The 18,320-nt window shown below is 37.1% G+C and overlaps 1 protein-coding gene across 10 annotated transcripts in view; it reads right to left on the reverse strand.

The window, feature by feature from the left end:
* Nucleotides 1-1,660: 1,660 nt before the first annotated feature.
* LOC117303736 (protocadherin-15-like) overlaps nucleotides 1,661-18,320 on the reverse strand; it is a 73,280-nt gene continuing 56,620 nt past the window's right edge. For 2 of the 10 annotated variants that reach the window (XM_033788042.1, XM_033788038.1), the window contains 9 exons: nucleotides 15,571-15,660; nucleotides 15,178-15,222; nucleotides 13,832-13,870; nucleotides 12,851-12,904; nucleotides 11,699-11,735; nucleotides 11,337-11,467; nucleotides 10,224-10,551; nucleotides 9,321-9,404; nucleotides 1,661-3,021 (listed from right to left, as the gene is read on the reverse strand). In XM_033788042.1, coding sequence (XP_033643933.1) covers nucleotides 2,530-3,021; nucleotides 9,321-9,404; nucleotides 10,224-10,551; nucleotides 11,337-11,467; nucleotides 11,699-11,735; nucleotides 12,851-12,904; nucleotides 13,832-13,870; nucleotides 15,178-15,222; nucleotides 15,571-15,660 — 1,300 coding nt within the window. In that variant the 3' untranslated portion in view covers nucleotides 1,661-2,529. Of the gene's footprint in view, nucleotides 3,022-3,519; nucleotides 3,576-9,320; nucleotides 9,405-10,223; nucleotides 10,552-11,336; nucleotides 11,468-11,698; nucleotides 11,736-12,850; nucleotides 12,905-13,831; nucleotides 13,871-15,177; nucleotides 15,223-15,570; nucleotides 15,685-18,320 lie in introns of all 10 variants that reach the window. The other 8 variants (XM_033788039.1, XM_033788046.1, XM_033788047.1 and 5 more) reach the window with 8 other exon arrangements.

The following is an 18,320-nucleotide window of genomic DNA, read 5'->3' on the forward strand; positions in this document are numbered from 1 at the left end:
TGCTAACACACATCGGTGTATGGGTAAAAAAAAACAAAGTTAATAATCTTTATCCCCGATGCAAATTTAACATCTCTTAGGCTGTTTATTATTTGCCATTCAAAACAAAAAGCAAATTCGACACATACTTTATAGCTAATGGACTTTTTTATTGCACCTATAATCATGGCACTCAAAAATGTGTTGTCCTTTCAAAGTTCAGGAAGAAACAAACAAAATAAATTAGAGGGAAAAAAAGTATGTATGGGAATAAATATAAAACAATATATTCACATAGAAACAATGAGATTCAAATCTGATTAAATAAATATGAGAAATTATTGTGGCAAACTTTGTATAATAAACATATATATTAAAACATTTTTTTACTGAGTTGTATTTATAAAAGGACGTTAACAACTTAAGTTGTTATTGATTTATGAGAAATGTTTCAATTATGATTTTAAATCACCTTCAAAATTGACAGTTTTTCCCTTTTATATGAATATTTATCAAAGGCACTGGACACTATTGGCAATTACTCAAAATAATTGTTAGCATAAAAACTGGCTTGGTAACAAGCAATGGAGAGCTGTGTTGATAGTATAAAACATTGTGATAAACGGCTCCCTCTGAAGTAACAGGTTTTTGAGAAAAGAGGAAATTTTTCACTCAAATACTTGAATCTGATACAATACTTCAAGCCTGAAGCCTTTTTAGGCATATGAAAGCACACAAATTTGTGCAACAGTGGTGTCTTATCTTTCGTTATTCTCTTGCAACTTTGAAGACAAATTAAGTCCAAATTTTCACATTTTGGTTATTTTATGCATATGTCTTGATACACCTAGAGAGAATACTGATCTTTGACAAATTTTACCAAAGGTGTCCAGCGCCTTTAAAATATTGTCAATGACCCAATTTTTAAAAATGTGTCCCTGAAGGTCTTTTTGATGTGTTATTTGTGAGTGTAAATGAGTACAACCAAGTCATGATGTGATACGTCATGTACGGCTGATGCCATTTCAACATAGTGCAATTACTTCTGGTGAAATATATTGTGCCAACAATTCTGATTAATTTTGTTGACATAATTTATAACATTAGATTTGTTTTTAAGCCTCAAATGTTGAGAAAAAAGCCGAGTTGCTGGTTTCCGAGATGTACCCTGCTCTGTATTTCGTATGAGAAAATTAACTGAAAGAAAATATAGCAGCAAAAACCAAAGCCTCACGAGTTGTCACTGATTAGGTACAACAAGAAATTATTCATTATGAATTCGTTGTGCTTAAATAGATTGCACTATATGCCTCTAGATTGTCTTTTTAAAAAATCCTTCTTGAGAAAAGAAGTGAAACCTACTATGAAAAAATACCACTCTTCTTCTACCATGATTTTAAGTACATGTACTTTTTTTCGTTGAGAAATTCCTTGCACGGTAGGAAAAGGCACGATTGGCTCTTTATACTCTTTGAAAAAATAACCGTTTGCCCAATCTTCTTGTGTTTATATGTACAGTTTAATTAACAAGACAAATGAGTGCATTTACCCTTCCATATTTTGCAATAGGAGGACTTTGGAACGCTAGGTGGCAGCAGACTCACCAGGTAAAAACAAATTGTATTCTTTATCCCGATGCAAAACTGACATTTATTAAATATGGTAAATTTCCATTGTTTGCGTAGTTCTGAGCATGCGCACATGACTGAGAACAACAGGTTTACCTTGTAAGTCTGCTGCCACCTAGCGTTCCAAAGGTCCCCCCATCGTGATTTTCCAATAGATCATCACAAATAATCTTTTACTTTACTACAAATATACAAATTGCACTACTATTTTTTATTTTTTAATTGAGATGTTGTGGTGCAATTATATTACTATTATTATAAAACAAAATTTATATCTGTAATATATTGTCAGGCACTATATAAGTAATATATAAAAGAGTACAATCACGACGCCTGTGGCGTGTCATCTTTACCAATATATGTTGCAAGAAAATGTATTAAATTGCTGTACTGAAATAATTGAAACTCTTCTAATCAGCCTTTGTTTTGTATCTCTCGAAACAGTTAAAACCACAATTAAAAAGGACTGAGACAACTTTGATTAAGGATTCACCTTGTTACACTTCAACCAGTATAAAAAAGTCACACTCTGCAGAATTTTGTTCCTTTTGAAATATTGTTATACATGCACTTGGCGATGTATATATACGCGTAGATGAAGTCCAAAGATCACCATTTTCTGCGCCTAACCAACATGTACGCACCATGTACAGGCTTTAAACTCGCGTCATGCCGTTGCTTTGTTTTGGTACGTAAATTTCACTGGTAGATTGCTCCTAAATTTGTCAGTCTTACGTAAATTGTCTGACCTGTAATCGGTTTACGTTGATTCTGAAATCTGTGGCCATCTTTGTTGTGTACCCTGTATGCGATTATGGGTAAAGCACAATTAACCGATAAGGTATCAGCCTTTTTTTTCCTTGCAGCCTCGGGTCCATCACGCAATCTTTGGATGAGATGAAAAGCAGCATGATGTGAAGGTCTATAATACAGTATTCATTATATCAGCCTCATTCCAAGGCGCTTGTGTGTACTGGTAGATCGGCTTCAGAAGATCCGGATCGTTATTAATATCATCGCTATTTCTACGCCATTTTTTATCATCCCCTCCAGCGGGGCTGAAATTTTCATCTGCTTTTGACGGCCGGAGTTTGGATTTCCTCGACTGGCTTGACGATCTCTTGGGACGGGCTCCTGAGCCGGAATCCGCTGAGGACTTATTGGACGCTTCTTCGGAACTGGTGGAGTACTTTCGACCGTCTCCAAGTGAGGGCCTGCGAGGGTGCTGTTGTGAGCGTTTGTGTTTCTTGTGTGAGGCTTTCCTGGTGTTTCTGTTGTCGGGAGTGATGTTGTGAGTTTTGGAGTGGACTAGAAGTTTGATGCCGGCATCGTCTTCCAGGGCTACGTGGGCAAGTTTTTCATTGGACGGTGCCCATGCGGCATTTTGGGGCACGCTACTGTCAGCAGGAGCGTTCTGTATGGTTGAAAGTCAATGGGAATTGTTAATTTTATTTAATTAGAGCTAGTTAATATGGACACTTTGTTTGATACAAAAGAACAAATTGTACAAACATTTTCATACATGCAAAAAGTCTGGAACAAAAAAACATGAATTGATTTGACAAGTAAATTATTTTGCCTCTGCAGCAGCAGTTGGGAAATGAAATGTAATTTTGAACTATTTCCGTTTATGTTAAACTGATTTCTGAATCTGAAAACAGTATACCAGTAGCACTGTGCTTGAAGCAATAGTTTGCATATTGTGTTGTTTTCTAGTCTCTGAGTAACTGAAGCAGAAAAAAAATTCATACAGATTTTCACCAAAATTGGTGAAACAGAAAGAACAGAATATGAAGACATTCAACAAGGAGCTAAACTTTGTAATCATCAAATTGTATAAAAAAAACCTGCAAAACAAAAACATGAAAACATGAAATGATAAGATGATAAAATATCCAAAGAAATGGCTGACCTTTTTGCATTCAGAGTAACATGGAAGGCATAGATGTGTTGAACTCAGTACTCCAACTGAACATTGAGAGAAGAAACCCACCACATGCAGCAAATCAACCACGACAACCCAGAGTGCACAGGAGAGATGAGATAGAATGAGAAGGGAAGCAAGGGGAGAGAAAAAGAACGCAAAATAAAACCACCACCATTTTTAGTTTAGAGCTAGAGGTGTATGTGAATGTGGGAGATCGGGAGATGGGTTGGGGTCAGAAGCTGACATCATTAACCCGAAGTTACAGATAACTATTTTCAATATTTGACCAAAAATTTTTCAAGCAAGATTCGACAAGGTCAAGAGAAGAGATTTTTTCACGCAAACTTTGACAAGTTCCTTGTAGATTTCTTCGCGCAAAATTTGACAAGTTATATAAGCCTTGTAGATTTTTTCAAGCAAAATTCGACAAGTTCCATGTAGATTTTTTTGAGCAAAATTCGACAAATTCACAAGGCTATAGCCTTGTAGATTTTTTCAAGCAAAATTCGACAAGTTCCATGTAGATTTTTGTGAGCAAAATTCGACAAGTTCACAAGGCTATATATAGCCTTGTAGATTTTTTTCGAGCAAAATTCAACAAGTTCCATATAGATTTTTTCGCGACAAATTTGACAATTTCACAAGGCTTGTAGATTTTTATCCAGCAAAATTTGACAAGTTCACAAGGCTAAAGCCTTGTAGATTTTTATCGAGCAAACATCGACAAGTTCACAAGGCTATAGCCTTGTAGAATTTTTTCGAGCAAAATTCGACAAGTTCACAAGGCCTTGTAGATTTTTTTCAAGCAAAATTCGACAAGTTCACAAGGCTAAAGCCTTGTAGATTTTTATCGAGCATAATTCGACAAGTTCACAAGGCTATATATAGCCTTGTAGGTTTTTTTCGAGCAAAATTCGACAAGTTCACAAGGCCTTGAAGATTTTTATCGAGCAAAATTCGACAAGTTCACAAGGCACTATATAGCCTTGTAGATTTTTTTCGAGCAAAATTCGACAAGTTCACAAGGTTATAGCCTTGTAGATTTTTTACGAGCAAAATTCGACAAGTTCCATGTAGATTTCTTCGCGCCAAATTTGACAATTTCACAAGGCTATAGCCTTGTAGATTTTTATCGAGCAAAATTCGACAAGTTCACAAGGCTATAGCCTTGTAGATTTTTTTCCAGCAAAATTCGACAAGTTCACAAGGCTATAGCCTTGTAGATTTTTTCGAGCAAAATTTGACAAGTTCACAAGGCCTTGTAGATTTTTTTCAAGCAAAATTCAACAAGTTCACAAGGCTATACATTTGGGCCTTGTACATTTTTATCGAGCAAAATTCGACAAGTTCACAAGGCCTTGTAGATTTTTTTCAAGCAAAATTCAACAAGTTCACAAGGCTATAGCCTTGTAAATTTTTTTCAAGCAAAATTCAACAAGTTCACAAGGCTATAGCCTTGTAGATTTTTATCGAGCATAATTCGACAAGTTCACAAGGCTATAGCCTTGTAGATTTTTATCGAGCAAAATTCAACAAGTTCACAAGGCTATAGCCTTGTAGATTTTTTTCAAGCAAAATTCGACAAGTTCACAAGGCCTTGTAGATTTTTTTCAAGCAAAATTCGACAAGTTCACAAAGCTATAGCCTTGTAGATTTTTATCGAGCATAATTCGACAAGTTCACAAGGCTATAGCCTTGTAGATTTTTATCGAGCAAAATTTGACAAGTTCACAAGGCTAAAGCCTTGTAGATTTTTATCGAGCATAATTCGACAAGTTCACAAGGCTATAGCCTTGTAGATTTTTTTCAAGCAAAATTCGACAAGTTCCATGTAGATTTCTTCGCGCCAAATTTGACAATTTCACAAGGCTATAGCCTTGTAGATTTTTATCGAGCAAAATTCGACAAGTTCACAAGGCTATAGCCTTGTAGATTTTTTTCCAGCAAAATTCGACAAGTTCACAAGGCTATAGCCTTGTAGATTTTTTCGAGCAAAATTTGACAAGTTCACAAGGCCTTGTAGATTTTTTTCAAGCAAAATTCAACAAGTTCACAAGGCTATACATTTGGGCCTTGTACATTTTTATCGAGCAAAATTCGACAAGTTCACAAGGCCTTGTAGATTTTTTTCAAGCAAAATTCAACAAGTTCACAAGGCTATAGCCTTGTAAATTTTTTTCAAGCAAAATTCAACAAGTTCACAAGGCTATAGCCTTGTAGATTTTTTCGAGCAAAATTCAACAAGTTCACAAGGCTATAGCCTTGTAGATTTTTATCGAGCAAAATTCGACAAGTTCACAAGGCTATAGCCTTGTAGATTTTTTTCAAGCAAAATTCGACAAGTTCACAAGGCCTTGTAGATTTTTTTCAAGCAAAATTCGACAAGTTCACAAAGCTATAGCCTTGTAGATTTTTTCGAGCAAAATTCGACAAGTTCACAAGGCTATAGCCTTGTAAAATTTTTTCAAGCAAAATTCAACAAGTTCACAAGGCTATAGCCCCGTAATTTTTTTTCGAGCAAAATTCGACAAGTTCACAAGGCTAAAGCCTTGTAGATTTTTATCGAGCAAAATTCGACAAGTTCACAAGGCTATAGCCTTGTAGATTTTTTCGAGCAAAATTCAACAAGTTCACAAGGCTATAGCCTTGTAGATTTTTATCGAGCAAAATTTGACAAGTTCACAAGGCTAAAGCCTTGTAGATTTTTATCGAGCATAATTCGACAAGTTCACAAGGCTATAGCCTTGTAGATTTTTTTCAAGCAAAATTCGACAAGTTCACAAGGCTAAAGCCTTGTAGATTTTTTTCGAGCAAAATTCGACAAGTTCACAAGGCTAAAGCCTTGTAGATTTTTTCGAGCAAAATTCAACAAGTTCACAAGGCTATAAGCCTTGTAGATTTTTATCGAGCATAATTCGACAAGTTCACAAGGCTATAGCCTTGTAGATTTTTATCGAGCAAAATTTGACAAGTTCACAAGGCTAAAGCCTTGTAGATTTTTATCGAGCATAATTCGACAAGTTCACAAGGCTAAAGCCTTGTAGATTTTTTTCGAGCAAAATTCGACAAGTTCACAAGGCTAAAGCCTTGTAGATTTTTTCGAGCAAAATTCAACAAGTTCACAAGGCTATAAGCCTTGTAGATTTTTATCGAGCATAATTCGACAAGTTCACAAGGCTATAGCCTTGTAGATTTTTATCGAGCAAAATTTGACAAGTTCACAAGGCTAAAGCCTTGTAGATTTTTATCGAGCATAATTCGACAAGTTCACAAGGCTATAGCCTTGTAGATTTTTTTCAAGCAAAATTCGACAAGTTCACAAGGCCTTGTAGATTTTTTTCGAGCAAAATTCAATAAGTTCACAAGGCTATAGCCTTGTAGATTTTTTTCAAGCAAAATTCAACAAGTTCACAAGGCCTTGTAGATTTTTTTCAAGCAAAATTCGACAAGTTCACAAGGCTAAAGCCTTGTAGATTTTTATCGAGCATAATTCGACAAGTTCACAAGGCTATATATAGCCTTGTAGATTTTTTTCGAGCAAAATTCAACAAGTTCACAAGGCTATAGCCTTGTAGATTTTTTTCGAGCAGAAATTCGACAAGTTCACAAGGCTATAGCCTTGTAGATTTTTATCGAGCAAAATTCGACAAGTTCACAAGGCACTATATAGCCTTGTAGATTTTTTTCGAGCAAAATTCGACAAGTTCACAAGGTTATAGCCTTGTAGATTTTTTTCGAGCAAAATTCGACAAGTTCCATGTAGATTTTTTCGCGCCAAATTTGACAATTTCACAAGGCCTTGTAGATTTTTATCCAGCAAAATTCGACAAGTTCACAAGGCTAAAGCCTTGTAGATTTTTATCGAGCAAAATTCGACAAGTTCACAAGGCTATAGCCTTGTAGATTTTTTTCCAGCAAAATTCGACAAGTTCACAAGGCCTTGTAGATTTTTTTCAAGCAAAATTCAACAAGTTCACAAGGCTATAAGCCTTGTACATTTTTATCGAGCAAAATTCGACAAGTTCATAAGGCTATAGCCTTGTAGATTTTTTTCGAGCAAAATTCGACAAGTTCACAAGGCCTTGTAGATTTTTTTCAAGCAAAATTCAACAAGTTCACAAGGCCTTGTAGATTTTCATCGAGCATAATTCGACAAGTTCACAAGGCTATAGCCTTGTAGATTTTTTCGAGCAAAATTCAACAAGTTCACAAGGCTATAGCCTTGTAGATTTTTGTCAAGCAAAATTCGACAAGTTCACAAGGCCTTGTAGATTTTTTTCAAGCAAAATTCGACAAGTTCACAAAGCTATAGCCTTGTAGATTTTTTCGAGCAAAATTCGTCAAGTTCACAAGGCCTTGTAGATTTTTTCAAGCAAAATTCGACACGTTCACAAGGCCTTGTAGATTTTTTTCAAGCAAAATTCGACAAGTTCACAAGGCATTTTTTTTCGAGCAAAGTTCGACCAGTTCACAAGGCTATAGCCATGTAGATTTTTCTTCGAGCAAAATTTGACAAGTTCACAAGGCTTGAGGATTTTTTCGAGCAAAATTCGACAAGTTCACAAGGCTATAGCCTTGTAGATTTTTTATAAAAATACTGAACTTACCTCTTTAATATTTTGCTCAAATTAGATAAAAATACTTGTCATTTCTTTAGTATTAAACCCAAAGTTAACAAATTAATGCTAGACTTACCCCTTGATAATTTTTTTACAAAAAAATTTATTCAAATTTTTTGATTTTTCAAAATTTTGCCCAAATTTAAACAGCTACCTGAGCGGAATGTTTTCAACAGAAATGGGATTTTTACTTGTTTATAATGCACTTGTTCACCATTTTAATGTAATTTTGATATGTGTACACTTCTGAACTTTTCGTAATTATCAATTAAAAAATCAGGCCCCTACCTAAAGGTTTTTTGAAAAACTAAAAACACTTCTGCCGTTGAGAGCGGGCGTCAAAGGACAATGCCGCTGACGTCATTTGTGGGAGTTTGCTTTGTTATTCATCCACGCTGCAACAAAGCGGCTTTATCTACTTATGACGTTTTGAGAGTGATTACGCAACGGGGCTTTTCGCAAATCTCGCAGAAAAGCTCTGGACAAGGGCATACAAAATGATTGTGTTTTTACACAATTGAAACCTATTTATAATAACATGACTCGATTTCCTTATTCATCGAAAACATTTTAAGTGGAATTCAGCAAAGTTCACGACTTGACATTTTCGTTCAAGCAGGTCTTTAATGGAAAATTTTGATTCGCTTAATGTATGGCCAGCTGTATTGATTCAATTAAATATAAGGATGCTGGTCAATTATTAGGCCCCAAATTTAAAAAATGCTAATCTTGAAGTCAAGACGGTACCTGTTAAGCGCGTTGCAGTTGGAGCACGGTGCAGTTACGGGGATGGCGAGTCAGTCGCTGCCTCGCGCTACCTACGACCGTTTCATGTGTATAATCGCACTGTGACTGTTGCATGATAGGCAGACAAAATTAATAGGCAGCGCATAACGACTTGTCATCAAGTCTGGACATTGTATCTTTTTAAATTTCACTGCAAGCCACTTGTGTGGCAGGATGTATCGATTAGAGCCACTTTGTAACTACTGTTATTTCAGAAGGAGATGTGGGGGGGGGGGAGATGTGGGGGGGGGTAGGAAAAGATTCAGGAAGAGGGCCATAAGAAATATAAAACCCAAACCACCACCAACGCAAGGTTTGATAAAAAGGACATGATGAGTGCATTACACATGCTAATGACCATGATGTACGAGCCACACTTGCCTTGCTGGATGGCATGAACTGTGAGAGGTAGGAATTCATTAGAGGTGCGTCGTGGTCCCGTTCGAGCCCCTCCAGTGATTCTAGCTATGCAAAAAGGCCACATATCAATGGGTAGATGGGGTGACAGGGAGGGGGGATTGTTAGTGGAGGTGATTGTGGTGATTTCTTGGTGTCTGGTTTTATGAGTGTTTTTATAAAACAACCAGACTTAATGATTCCTGTGGGGGAAATTGTGAAACGAGTAGCTATGGAATTTCCCTTGTTTATATTGATGCAATGGAGTCAATGATGTCATGCCATGCACCTAAGGTATACCTAAGTCTCACAAATATAAGATGCTAAATGACACATGAAGATGAACAACAATGTTAGAAAGTAAGGATTTAAATGGGTGAAGATCAATTGAAATATACCATTGACAAAATTCCCAAAAAGATGTTTACTAATTTTAACTACCATTAATTTGTTTATGGCAGCATTTGTTCTGCAATAGCTGTGTTGGCAAGGCCTACTCAAGTATTTGAAGGAAATTTGTCATTTGTGGGTTTTTCTTTTACAAACTTGTTAAAAGAGTTTACTTTTTTTTGTCAAAAACTGAACTTGGACAATTGGATGCCCTCATGTAATCTGAGACGTCACTCAGTAATTGGATGATCTCAAACATTTGAAATGACCTGAGCAATCTGAAATGACCTTAGCAAATCCGAGACAACCTCAGTAATCTGAAATGACCTTTGTAATGTGAAATGACCCTAGCATTCTAAAATAACCTGTGCAATGCATTAGCAATCTGAGACAACCTCAGTATTCTGAAATGACCTCAGCAAAATGAAATGACCTAAGGATGATGATGTGAAATGACCTCGCTTAGTAATCTACAATCGACCTGAAACATGAACTCACCTTTTGTGTAGACAGCGATGAATCTGTCCTTGCACCAGATATTGGACTCCCCGACGTCCGACTAAACCCATCCCCTAAATCCGCTCCATAATTATCATAGCTTCCCGACTCAAAAGGCGACCTCGGGTCAGAGGTAGGGGTGGGCCGGGGGTCAAATAGAGGAGGCGGTCTAAGGGGTTCTTTTGGCGTTTCGCTGTGACGGTACGGGATGGTGGAGACTTCGTGAATCTTAGAGGAGGGGGAGGTGCTGGTGCCATTTTGGGTGATCTTTCCGTTACTTGTGTAACTTGGAGGCCCACTTCCTGATGGAGTCCTTCTGGAACCAGACCTGGATGAAAGACAGCATTACTTTTTAATCAGGTAGGCCTACCACTTGTTTAGTCTCTCGACGACTTGTCTAGTCTTTGAAATACAGTCCACTTGTCACTTTTCATCGTACAATAAACCAAGTTTAAATTAAAACTGAAATAGCCATTACCGCTTTCATTATAATTATAACAAGCTTTTTTGATTATGTATAATAATAATATTAATAATATCAAAGTCTTACATAGCGCACGTATCTACCAAACAAGGTCAAGACGCTGAGAAACCTTCAGAAATATATATTATTGCAGTGATGAATTCTGAGACCCAATTCTGTAGCACCTTATAAGGGTTTACAAGGTGCTACGCAGCCACAGCCAGGAACACCAGGGCGAACCCCTTCCCTTTTCGATAAGTGCACTGGGTTCTTTTACATGCATTACACAATACATTGGACCAACGGCTTTACGTCCCATCCAAAGGATGAAGCAATGGTTAAGTGTCTTGCTTAAGGACACAAGTGCCACGGCTGGGGATTCGAACCCACACTCTGCTGATCAGAAACGCCAGAGTTTGAATTTGGTGCTCTTAACCGCTCGGCCACGACACTTCCATGTCAGAGGTACATGTACAGGTCTCAAAGAATACGGTCATCTTGTTGGTTGGTATCTAAGACTAAATAAGGGTTTGGGTTGGTAGTCCTTTAGCTGATTGGAAAACGATGAAGCGCTCATTGAAAATCGAAGACTTGAGACCAAAAAAAGGAAAGGATGAAAACATTTGAAAACTCAAAGAGGTTTGACCCACCTGCTACTCCTTGATTTCTGCGATGACCTTCGGCTGCTGCCACCTGCGACTGCAGCTGCTATGCTGTTAGCTGCAGCAGTTGCCTCAGGATCGTCTGATGAGATCTCATTGTCAAAGTCCATGGTGTGTTCCTGGTTAAAAGGAAGAGCATAGTGTAAGGCGGTATCCCAATTGGCGGTTACAGCTACGGCTACTGCTTAGAGGGCTGCTTATTAAACCAAAAAGTTCCCTCTTTCCAGTAAGCATTTATGAGTCTTAAGTTTGTTCAAGTTTAGTGTGTTGTCTTTAAATCAGATGGCAAAAAAATTGATTCAAGGCACTGTGACAAAATATAACTAGGTCTACAATTCTTGTTTTAATACCTGTGCCTCCCTTGGTTTCAGAAACGATGGTGCTCCACTGTGTAAAAAAAAAAAAAAAAAATCAATATAAGTTATGGTCATACAGTTATTAATAAAATACATTAATACAGAAAAACAAAACCACAAGGAAAGCATGGACTGAACGATTTGTTAAATATTTTCACATTGGTCACTTCTTCATATTTTTAAAATAAATATCCGACAAACATTTAAAGTCTTTTTTAAAACATTTAAAATCAATCTAAGAAGAGAGAGAGGGAGAGAAACCTACACCAAACAATAAACAATAAAGTCTCAAGGCCCAGTCCCATGGTGCTGCTGTTCGCCTCTTTGCTTAATGACACTGGACACTATTGGTAAATGTCAAAGACCAGTCTTCTCACATGGTGTATCTCAACATATGCATAAAACAACAAACATGTGCAAATTTTAGCTCAATCGGTGGTCGAAGTTGCGAGATAATAATGAAAGCAAAAAACACTCTTGTCACACAAAGTTGTGTGCTTTCAGATGCTTGATTTCAAGCCTCAAATTCTAAATCTGAGGTCTCGAAATCAAATTAGTGCAAGTAAGGTTTATGCTAATAATTCTTTTGAGTAATTACTAATAGTGTCCACTGCCTTTAATGATACAACTAAAACCTAGGTATATGTTGTGCCCCGTCAATTCCACCAAACTCTTCCTAACTTAGGATTAATCTTAGGACTTTGAATGAGTTAGGTTCTGTATCTGTAGACGTTAGGACGCATTGAACCCATCATAAGTTTCGGCGAGTTACTCGTCCTAACTCGATACAGGATTAGTGTTAGCGTTTCATGAAATCGGCTGCTGCCCCCACCTTACCCCCAAGGTATGCCAGAGAGCGAGCACCATGAAACTAGGCCTAGGATGTCCTAATAACATCCACTTCATCATGCCCCATCACCACTCACCCTCACCCATCACCCTCACCCATCACCACTCACCATCACCCTCACCCATCACCACTCACCCTCACCCATCACCCTCACCCATCACCACTCACCCTCACCCATCACCCTCACCCATCACCCTCACCCATCACCACTCACCCTCACCCATCACCCTCACCCATCACCACTCACCCTCACCCTCACCCATCACCACTTACTACAACCCTTACACTGAACTTACTCTTCAAATAAGAGTCTAGTGTCATCGTCTTCAACTGAACTGTCAAGAGGGTAGCTAGAGGTAAAGGGAGGGGAACACAAGAATGGAATAGGGATGAAATAAAGAGGGTAGGTATGGCAGGTAGCGAAAGGGTTAGGGGTAGATCACCCTCAATGCTGAATATGGGTCTTGGTTTTAAGATTGAGTTTCTAGACTTTTGTTGCTTCAAAATTTGAAATGTTTACATGTTTTCATTTTGCACTTAAAATTTAGGTATAAATATACCTTGATTATTTTGTTAGCTGTGTTGAATAATCTGGGTTTCTTTTTCTTTCCAGTCTAATTTGGCTTAATGTAGATTTTGAGACAGACTGAAGCTTTACTTGACTATGCCACAATTCAACCTTTCATAGCGTCCTAATCTGAAAATATTACATCATAATAGTTTGTTTGATAATCTTTACTCTTGACCCATTTCAACATTCAGGGTGATTTATTAACTCATATACTAAGGAGGGTATAGTTCAATTAAGGTAAAAGGGTTTAAGGGTAAGCCTTTATTCTGGGGGGGGGGGGGGTTAGAAGACATGCATAAAGGTGGTATTTAGTGTAAAGGCAACAGGCTGGGGTATGGAGGATTTGCATCATAAACCCTCATTAGATTCAACTCAATACTTCACTGATTGAAACTTTGCATGCTTTTTGAAACTTTGAAATACCTAGAACTAGTAAACCTTTGGGTATAACTACCATGTGTAAATTTCTATTTCTGAAAAGAGCTGGTCTGGTCTTGAAATTTCAAACAGTATACTCTGCTCATCTTCTGCCCGTTTCTCCTGAAGACGAGCAGAGTATACTGCTCCTCCCAAAAGAGATTTACACATAGTTGTATCGGCCAGTTTCACTATGAGTTACTTCTTGAATGGAAAATTTATTTGAATCATTTTGACTTATCTTCAGTAACTTCCTCAACCCAAATGAATGGACTTTTTATGTACTTACACCTGGATTGCGTGGTCGTCAAAATAAACTGGATTGGCTCTGGATGGGTAGAGAAGAGTGAAAAGTGATTTCATATCAAAATAAACAAAATAAAGAGATTTGTCGACGTGTTAGTGTTTCCGAGGACATCTTGCTAATGTGTATAAAACACGAAAAGGGGAAAAAACAATGGATTTGTGAAACGCCGGGAATAACATACATAGGGCCTAGTAATGTGTACATTTTGTTTGTTAAGTTGACAATGCATTTTAACCTATATGCTCTGATTTAAGAGTAGGATAGGATTGTATAATATCAACAAGTTTACTCTGAGATTGATTGTGCAGGATACTAGTTACAGTTTGTACCTATGTGACATGGCATTTTGGCTGGTAACATTATTGTGGTATTCTGGTAAGCAAAAATTGTGTTGTGCTTAGCTAGTTTTATGTGCTTTTAAAGTCCCTCTATGACATCTGGGGCCATTTTTCATAAAGCTGCCTCAGTTGACAATACTGCTTAGCAAATATAAGTTTATATGTGACATTTGGCTGATACCTTATTCTGGTAAGCATATTTGTTATTATGCTAAGCTACTTTTTGTGTTCTTAAAGGAACACGTTGCCTTGGATCGGTCGAGTTGGTCTTTGAAAAGCGTTTGTAACCATTTTATATAAAATGCATATGGTTAGAAAGATGTTGTCAAGAATGTTGTAGAATACAATGGTCCACACAAACATGCCTCGAAATTGCACGGTTTTCCTTTTACCTGGGCGACTAACATGGTCGGCCATTTATGGGACTCCCATAAATGGCCGACCGTGTTAGTCGCCCAGGTAAAAGGAAAACCGTGCAATTTCGAGGCATGTTTGTGTGGACCATTGTATTCTACAACATTCTTGACAACATCTTTCTAACCATATGCATTTTATATAAAATGGTTACAAACGCTTTTCAAAGACCAACTCGACCGATCCAAGGCAACGTGTTCCTTTAAGAACACAAAAAGTAGCTTAGCATAATAACAAATATGCTTACTCCCATAAATGGCTGATGACCGTGTTATTCGCACAGTCCGATCCAAGGCAACGTGTTCCTTTAAGCAGCTCTATGAAACTTGGCCCTGTTTGTCATCCGTAATTATAACAATCCAGATGAACTGATTTAATGATGTAATCAAGGCGGAATTGTTATCAATGAACACCTCTCTTCAAAAGTCAAAATGCATTGTCTGACACAACACAAAGGATAAAATAACCATGCATGGTTCACAGACATTCACTTGATATTCATTCCATAGAACGTGCTCTGGGTTGCAGAGGGGAATCCATTCACAACATTCAAGGGATTCAGTTTCACACACTTACGCTGCTCTCGGTGTGACAATCCTACTCCCACCGCTACAACCAGCACTGATTGCATGTCAAAGCAGTTGGATGTATTTAAAACACAGTCAAATCCAATAACAGAGAAATGGAAAACAAGGTAACAGTGGTCACCGTGGTTGGACTGCAGCTCGTAAGCACAAACACTTATTAAGCACAGAAGAGTATTGCTCAGTAGAAACAGGTGACCAGCCAAAATTGTATAAAGTTGCATTTGTGTGGCTGGTGCCCCACTAAATTTTTGCTTAGCAAAGAAATTTGGCAAACGTGTTTTCAGCTTTATGAAATTGGGTCGAGGTAGTAACTGCGGCGTGATGTTAATTGTAATTAAATGGTCAACAGGACAAAAACAGAAGAATGATGAAATGAACTTACATCTCGTGATCCTCGGCAGTGTTGTAAGGGTTGAAGGTGTTATACATTGGAAGGTAGAGTCTTGCTTGCTTCTCTCGTTCCATTTCCCGTCTGTGGCCAAGAACCAAACTATACCTGTGAACAACGCCCCGGTGATGCACACACACGCCAACAAGGGGACGGGGATGTGTGTTGATGATGGTTTGGGGGATGGTGGAGATTGATTGAAGGAGGGGGGGGGGTGGGGGTGGTTGACCGGAAAGGGGCGGATGGGAAGAAAGGGCAAACACCGTGCAGATATGAAACAAGAAGTGATAGGGGCAAACGCAAACACACCGAGCAAAACAAAATAAAATATATCTACAACAAAATTACAAGCAGGCATAAAAATTAAAAAAACATGGCGACTTGCAACTATGAGAACTGTATCCATCGTGTACAATGATAAAAGTCCCAAAGTGAGAGTGGGACAGAATCATATCAAGTCGGATTTGAAAATTTGTATTGTAGAAGTATAACTAAGAGAGGTTTGAATTATATCACCAACTTCAGGATTCTTGTTGTAAGATTACTAATAAGTGTGGCTCAAGAGTAGTGCTAAGAATACTTTTTCTGATTTAAAGTATGTAATCTGCTTAACAAATTTAACAACTTTGAAAAAAACGTTATATTATATTCCTTTTCTTTTTTTATGCGAAAAATCTTTAATGGCCCGACATTTCAACACTAGCAGAGTCTTTCTCTGTCCTGTGTTGGTAAGTTGTTTGCAACAGCTAATTCTAATTAAAAAAAAATTAAAAATGTACGCGGACATTATTGGAAAGCCTTTTGTGAGATGGGTACAGTTCTCCGTTAATGGTTAATTGCACTGTCTATAATTACAGCTACATTATCCAAATGAGTTACACTCTAGTCAAGCATACAAGCATACCACATGTACAAGCATGACAATTTCTAAGACTTTATCATTTACATTAAAGAATATTCTTTGCTTTAAGTTTGTAAACAAAAAATTCCTTTGCTTGAGATAGTTGAGTTGGTATAACGGTATAAAAAAATGAATAACCTAATAATAATCTTTTGGGTACAACACTATATTAAAAAAATATATAAAAAAATTGGTTCTTGTATGATTTTCGCGGCAGTTCACGTACACAATAAAACTATAAGTTAATCAAACTTCCAAAGGTCCTGTTCATGAGGTCACAGTTTGTGTAAAAGCTAAAAATAATGAGAACATTCAATTTCCTTTTCAACTTGGGCCCTGGCTTCAACTTATCTTTTTGACACAAAAAATAAAAATAAATAATAAAAACTTTATAAGTAGCATAATGATTTGATGAATCCGCTTTTGCAGAGCAGCCAATTAAAATGTTTGTGGAATCGTTTTGTAAATAGATTCCTTGCATCAGAAGCTGAAATGATGCCCTCATGCACGCTTTGCATGCTTTTATAAAAATGCATTAGTTATGACATTTTTATTATTTTTCTAAGCAGAGCTCAAAATTTACACTGGACCACAGGCCCGAGGGCAGTGATATTTGGGCCAGTAAACTTACGACTGGTTGTTTCGTGTTTTAATTTGTTCAAAATGTTTACTGCAATGTCAGTCTGATAAATTATCTTTCAATTCTGGTGAGTATTTCCTATCCAAATTCAGATTCAAATTAAAAACAGTTATTTTAAACTAGGTTAAAAACATTCCAATCTTAAACTGTGTAGTTTTGTTTTGTTTGATCTATTTGTTCCTGGTCTTGTAGAAACAAATATTGGTCCAGTAATCATTTTGAGCTTCAAGCTTTTATGGTGTTGCGGATTTTCACCAAAAATTCAAGCCCTGAAATGAGTGTGAATGTTGATGTGGAAAGCGATGATTTCCAAATGAATATGAAGCTAAGGCATTTAGGCTGAAGCTCAGATGGTTTCTTGGATTTATCAATGATGCAAGAATAAAAAGGAAGGGTCAAAATTGGCAATGCGCAACTGCCTAATTGAGGATTTGAACATTTTACTTTATGTCTGCTTTCCTAATTTGTGAATTTTATAGAGGATTATGTTCAACAAGCCATTTCGGGGTAAGTGTGAGCTTTTTCTGAGAGAAAACCCGAGTTCATTTGTCAAACTTGAAAAGCCTGTAGCCAATTTTCCAAAAGACTAATTTTTTGTGACAGACTTTAAATGTGAAATGAACAATAATTATTGCTGAAAAGTTTTGAGATTTTTAGATGAACCATAATAAGCTGCAGTTTTAGTCATTTTAAGATAGGTACTTTAAAAGTTGGCAGTTACTGTTTTGAATTTTAGTGGTTAGGGTAACGATACCAAATTGCAGGATTAGTAATTTTAGGCACTATGAAGTCAGCACTTACTCTAATTGAAGGTTTAGTCATTTTGGCACTTTGAAGTGAGCACTTTTTAAAGTTAGGTATATTTTAGTAAGGTTAAAGTTGATACTCTTGCAAACACCATTGAGTGTTTTGTTAAAAGTGCCACAGTTAATAATATTAGGTGTTGGATTTGAAAGAGGTGTGAACAAGGGGACTACATTATGGGTGGGTTTAGCTTAAAGTTAGTTGTAGAGGGGTCCAAAAGTAGGGCCCTGAGGAACTCCATAAAGATAAATGATACAGCACTGGTAATGTAGGTCAAAGAAATCTCCCTGAAGTTGCTAGGACCACCACTGACTTCTGAAAAACTTCCACCAATTCCAAGTATTGGAAATTATGTTGATTTTCCAGAAGCATTGCAAATAATATTTATTTATTTGGACA

Source organism: Asterias rubens, chromosome 20 (assembly GCF_902459465.1).
Source record: "Asterias rubens chromosome 20, eAstRub1.3, whole genome shotgun sequence".
Lineage (NCBI taxonomy): Eukaryota > Metazoa > Echinodermata > Asteroidea > Forcipulatida > Asteriidae > Asterias > Asterias rubens.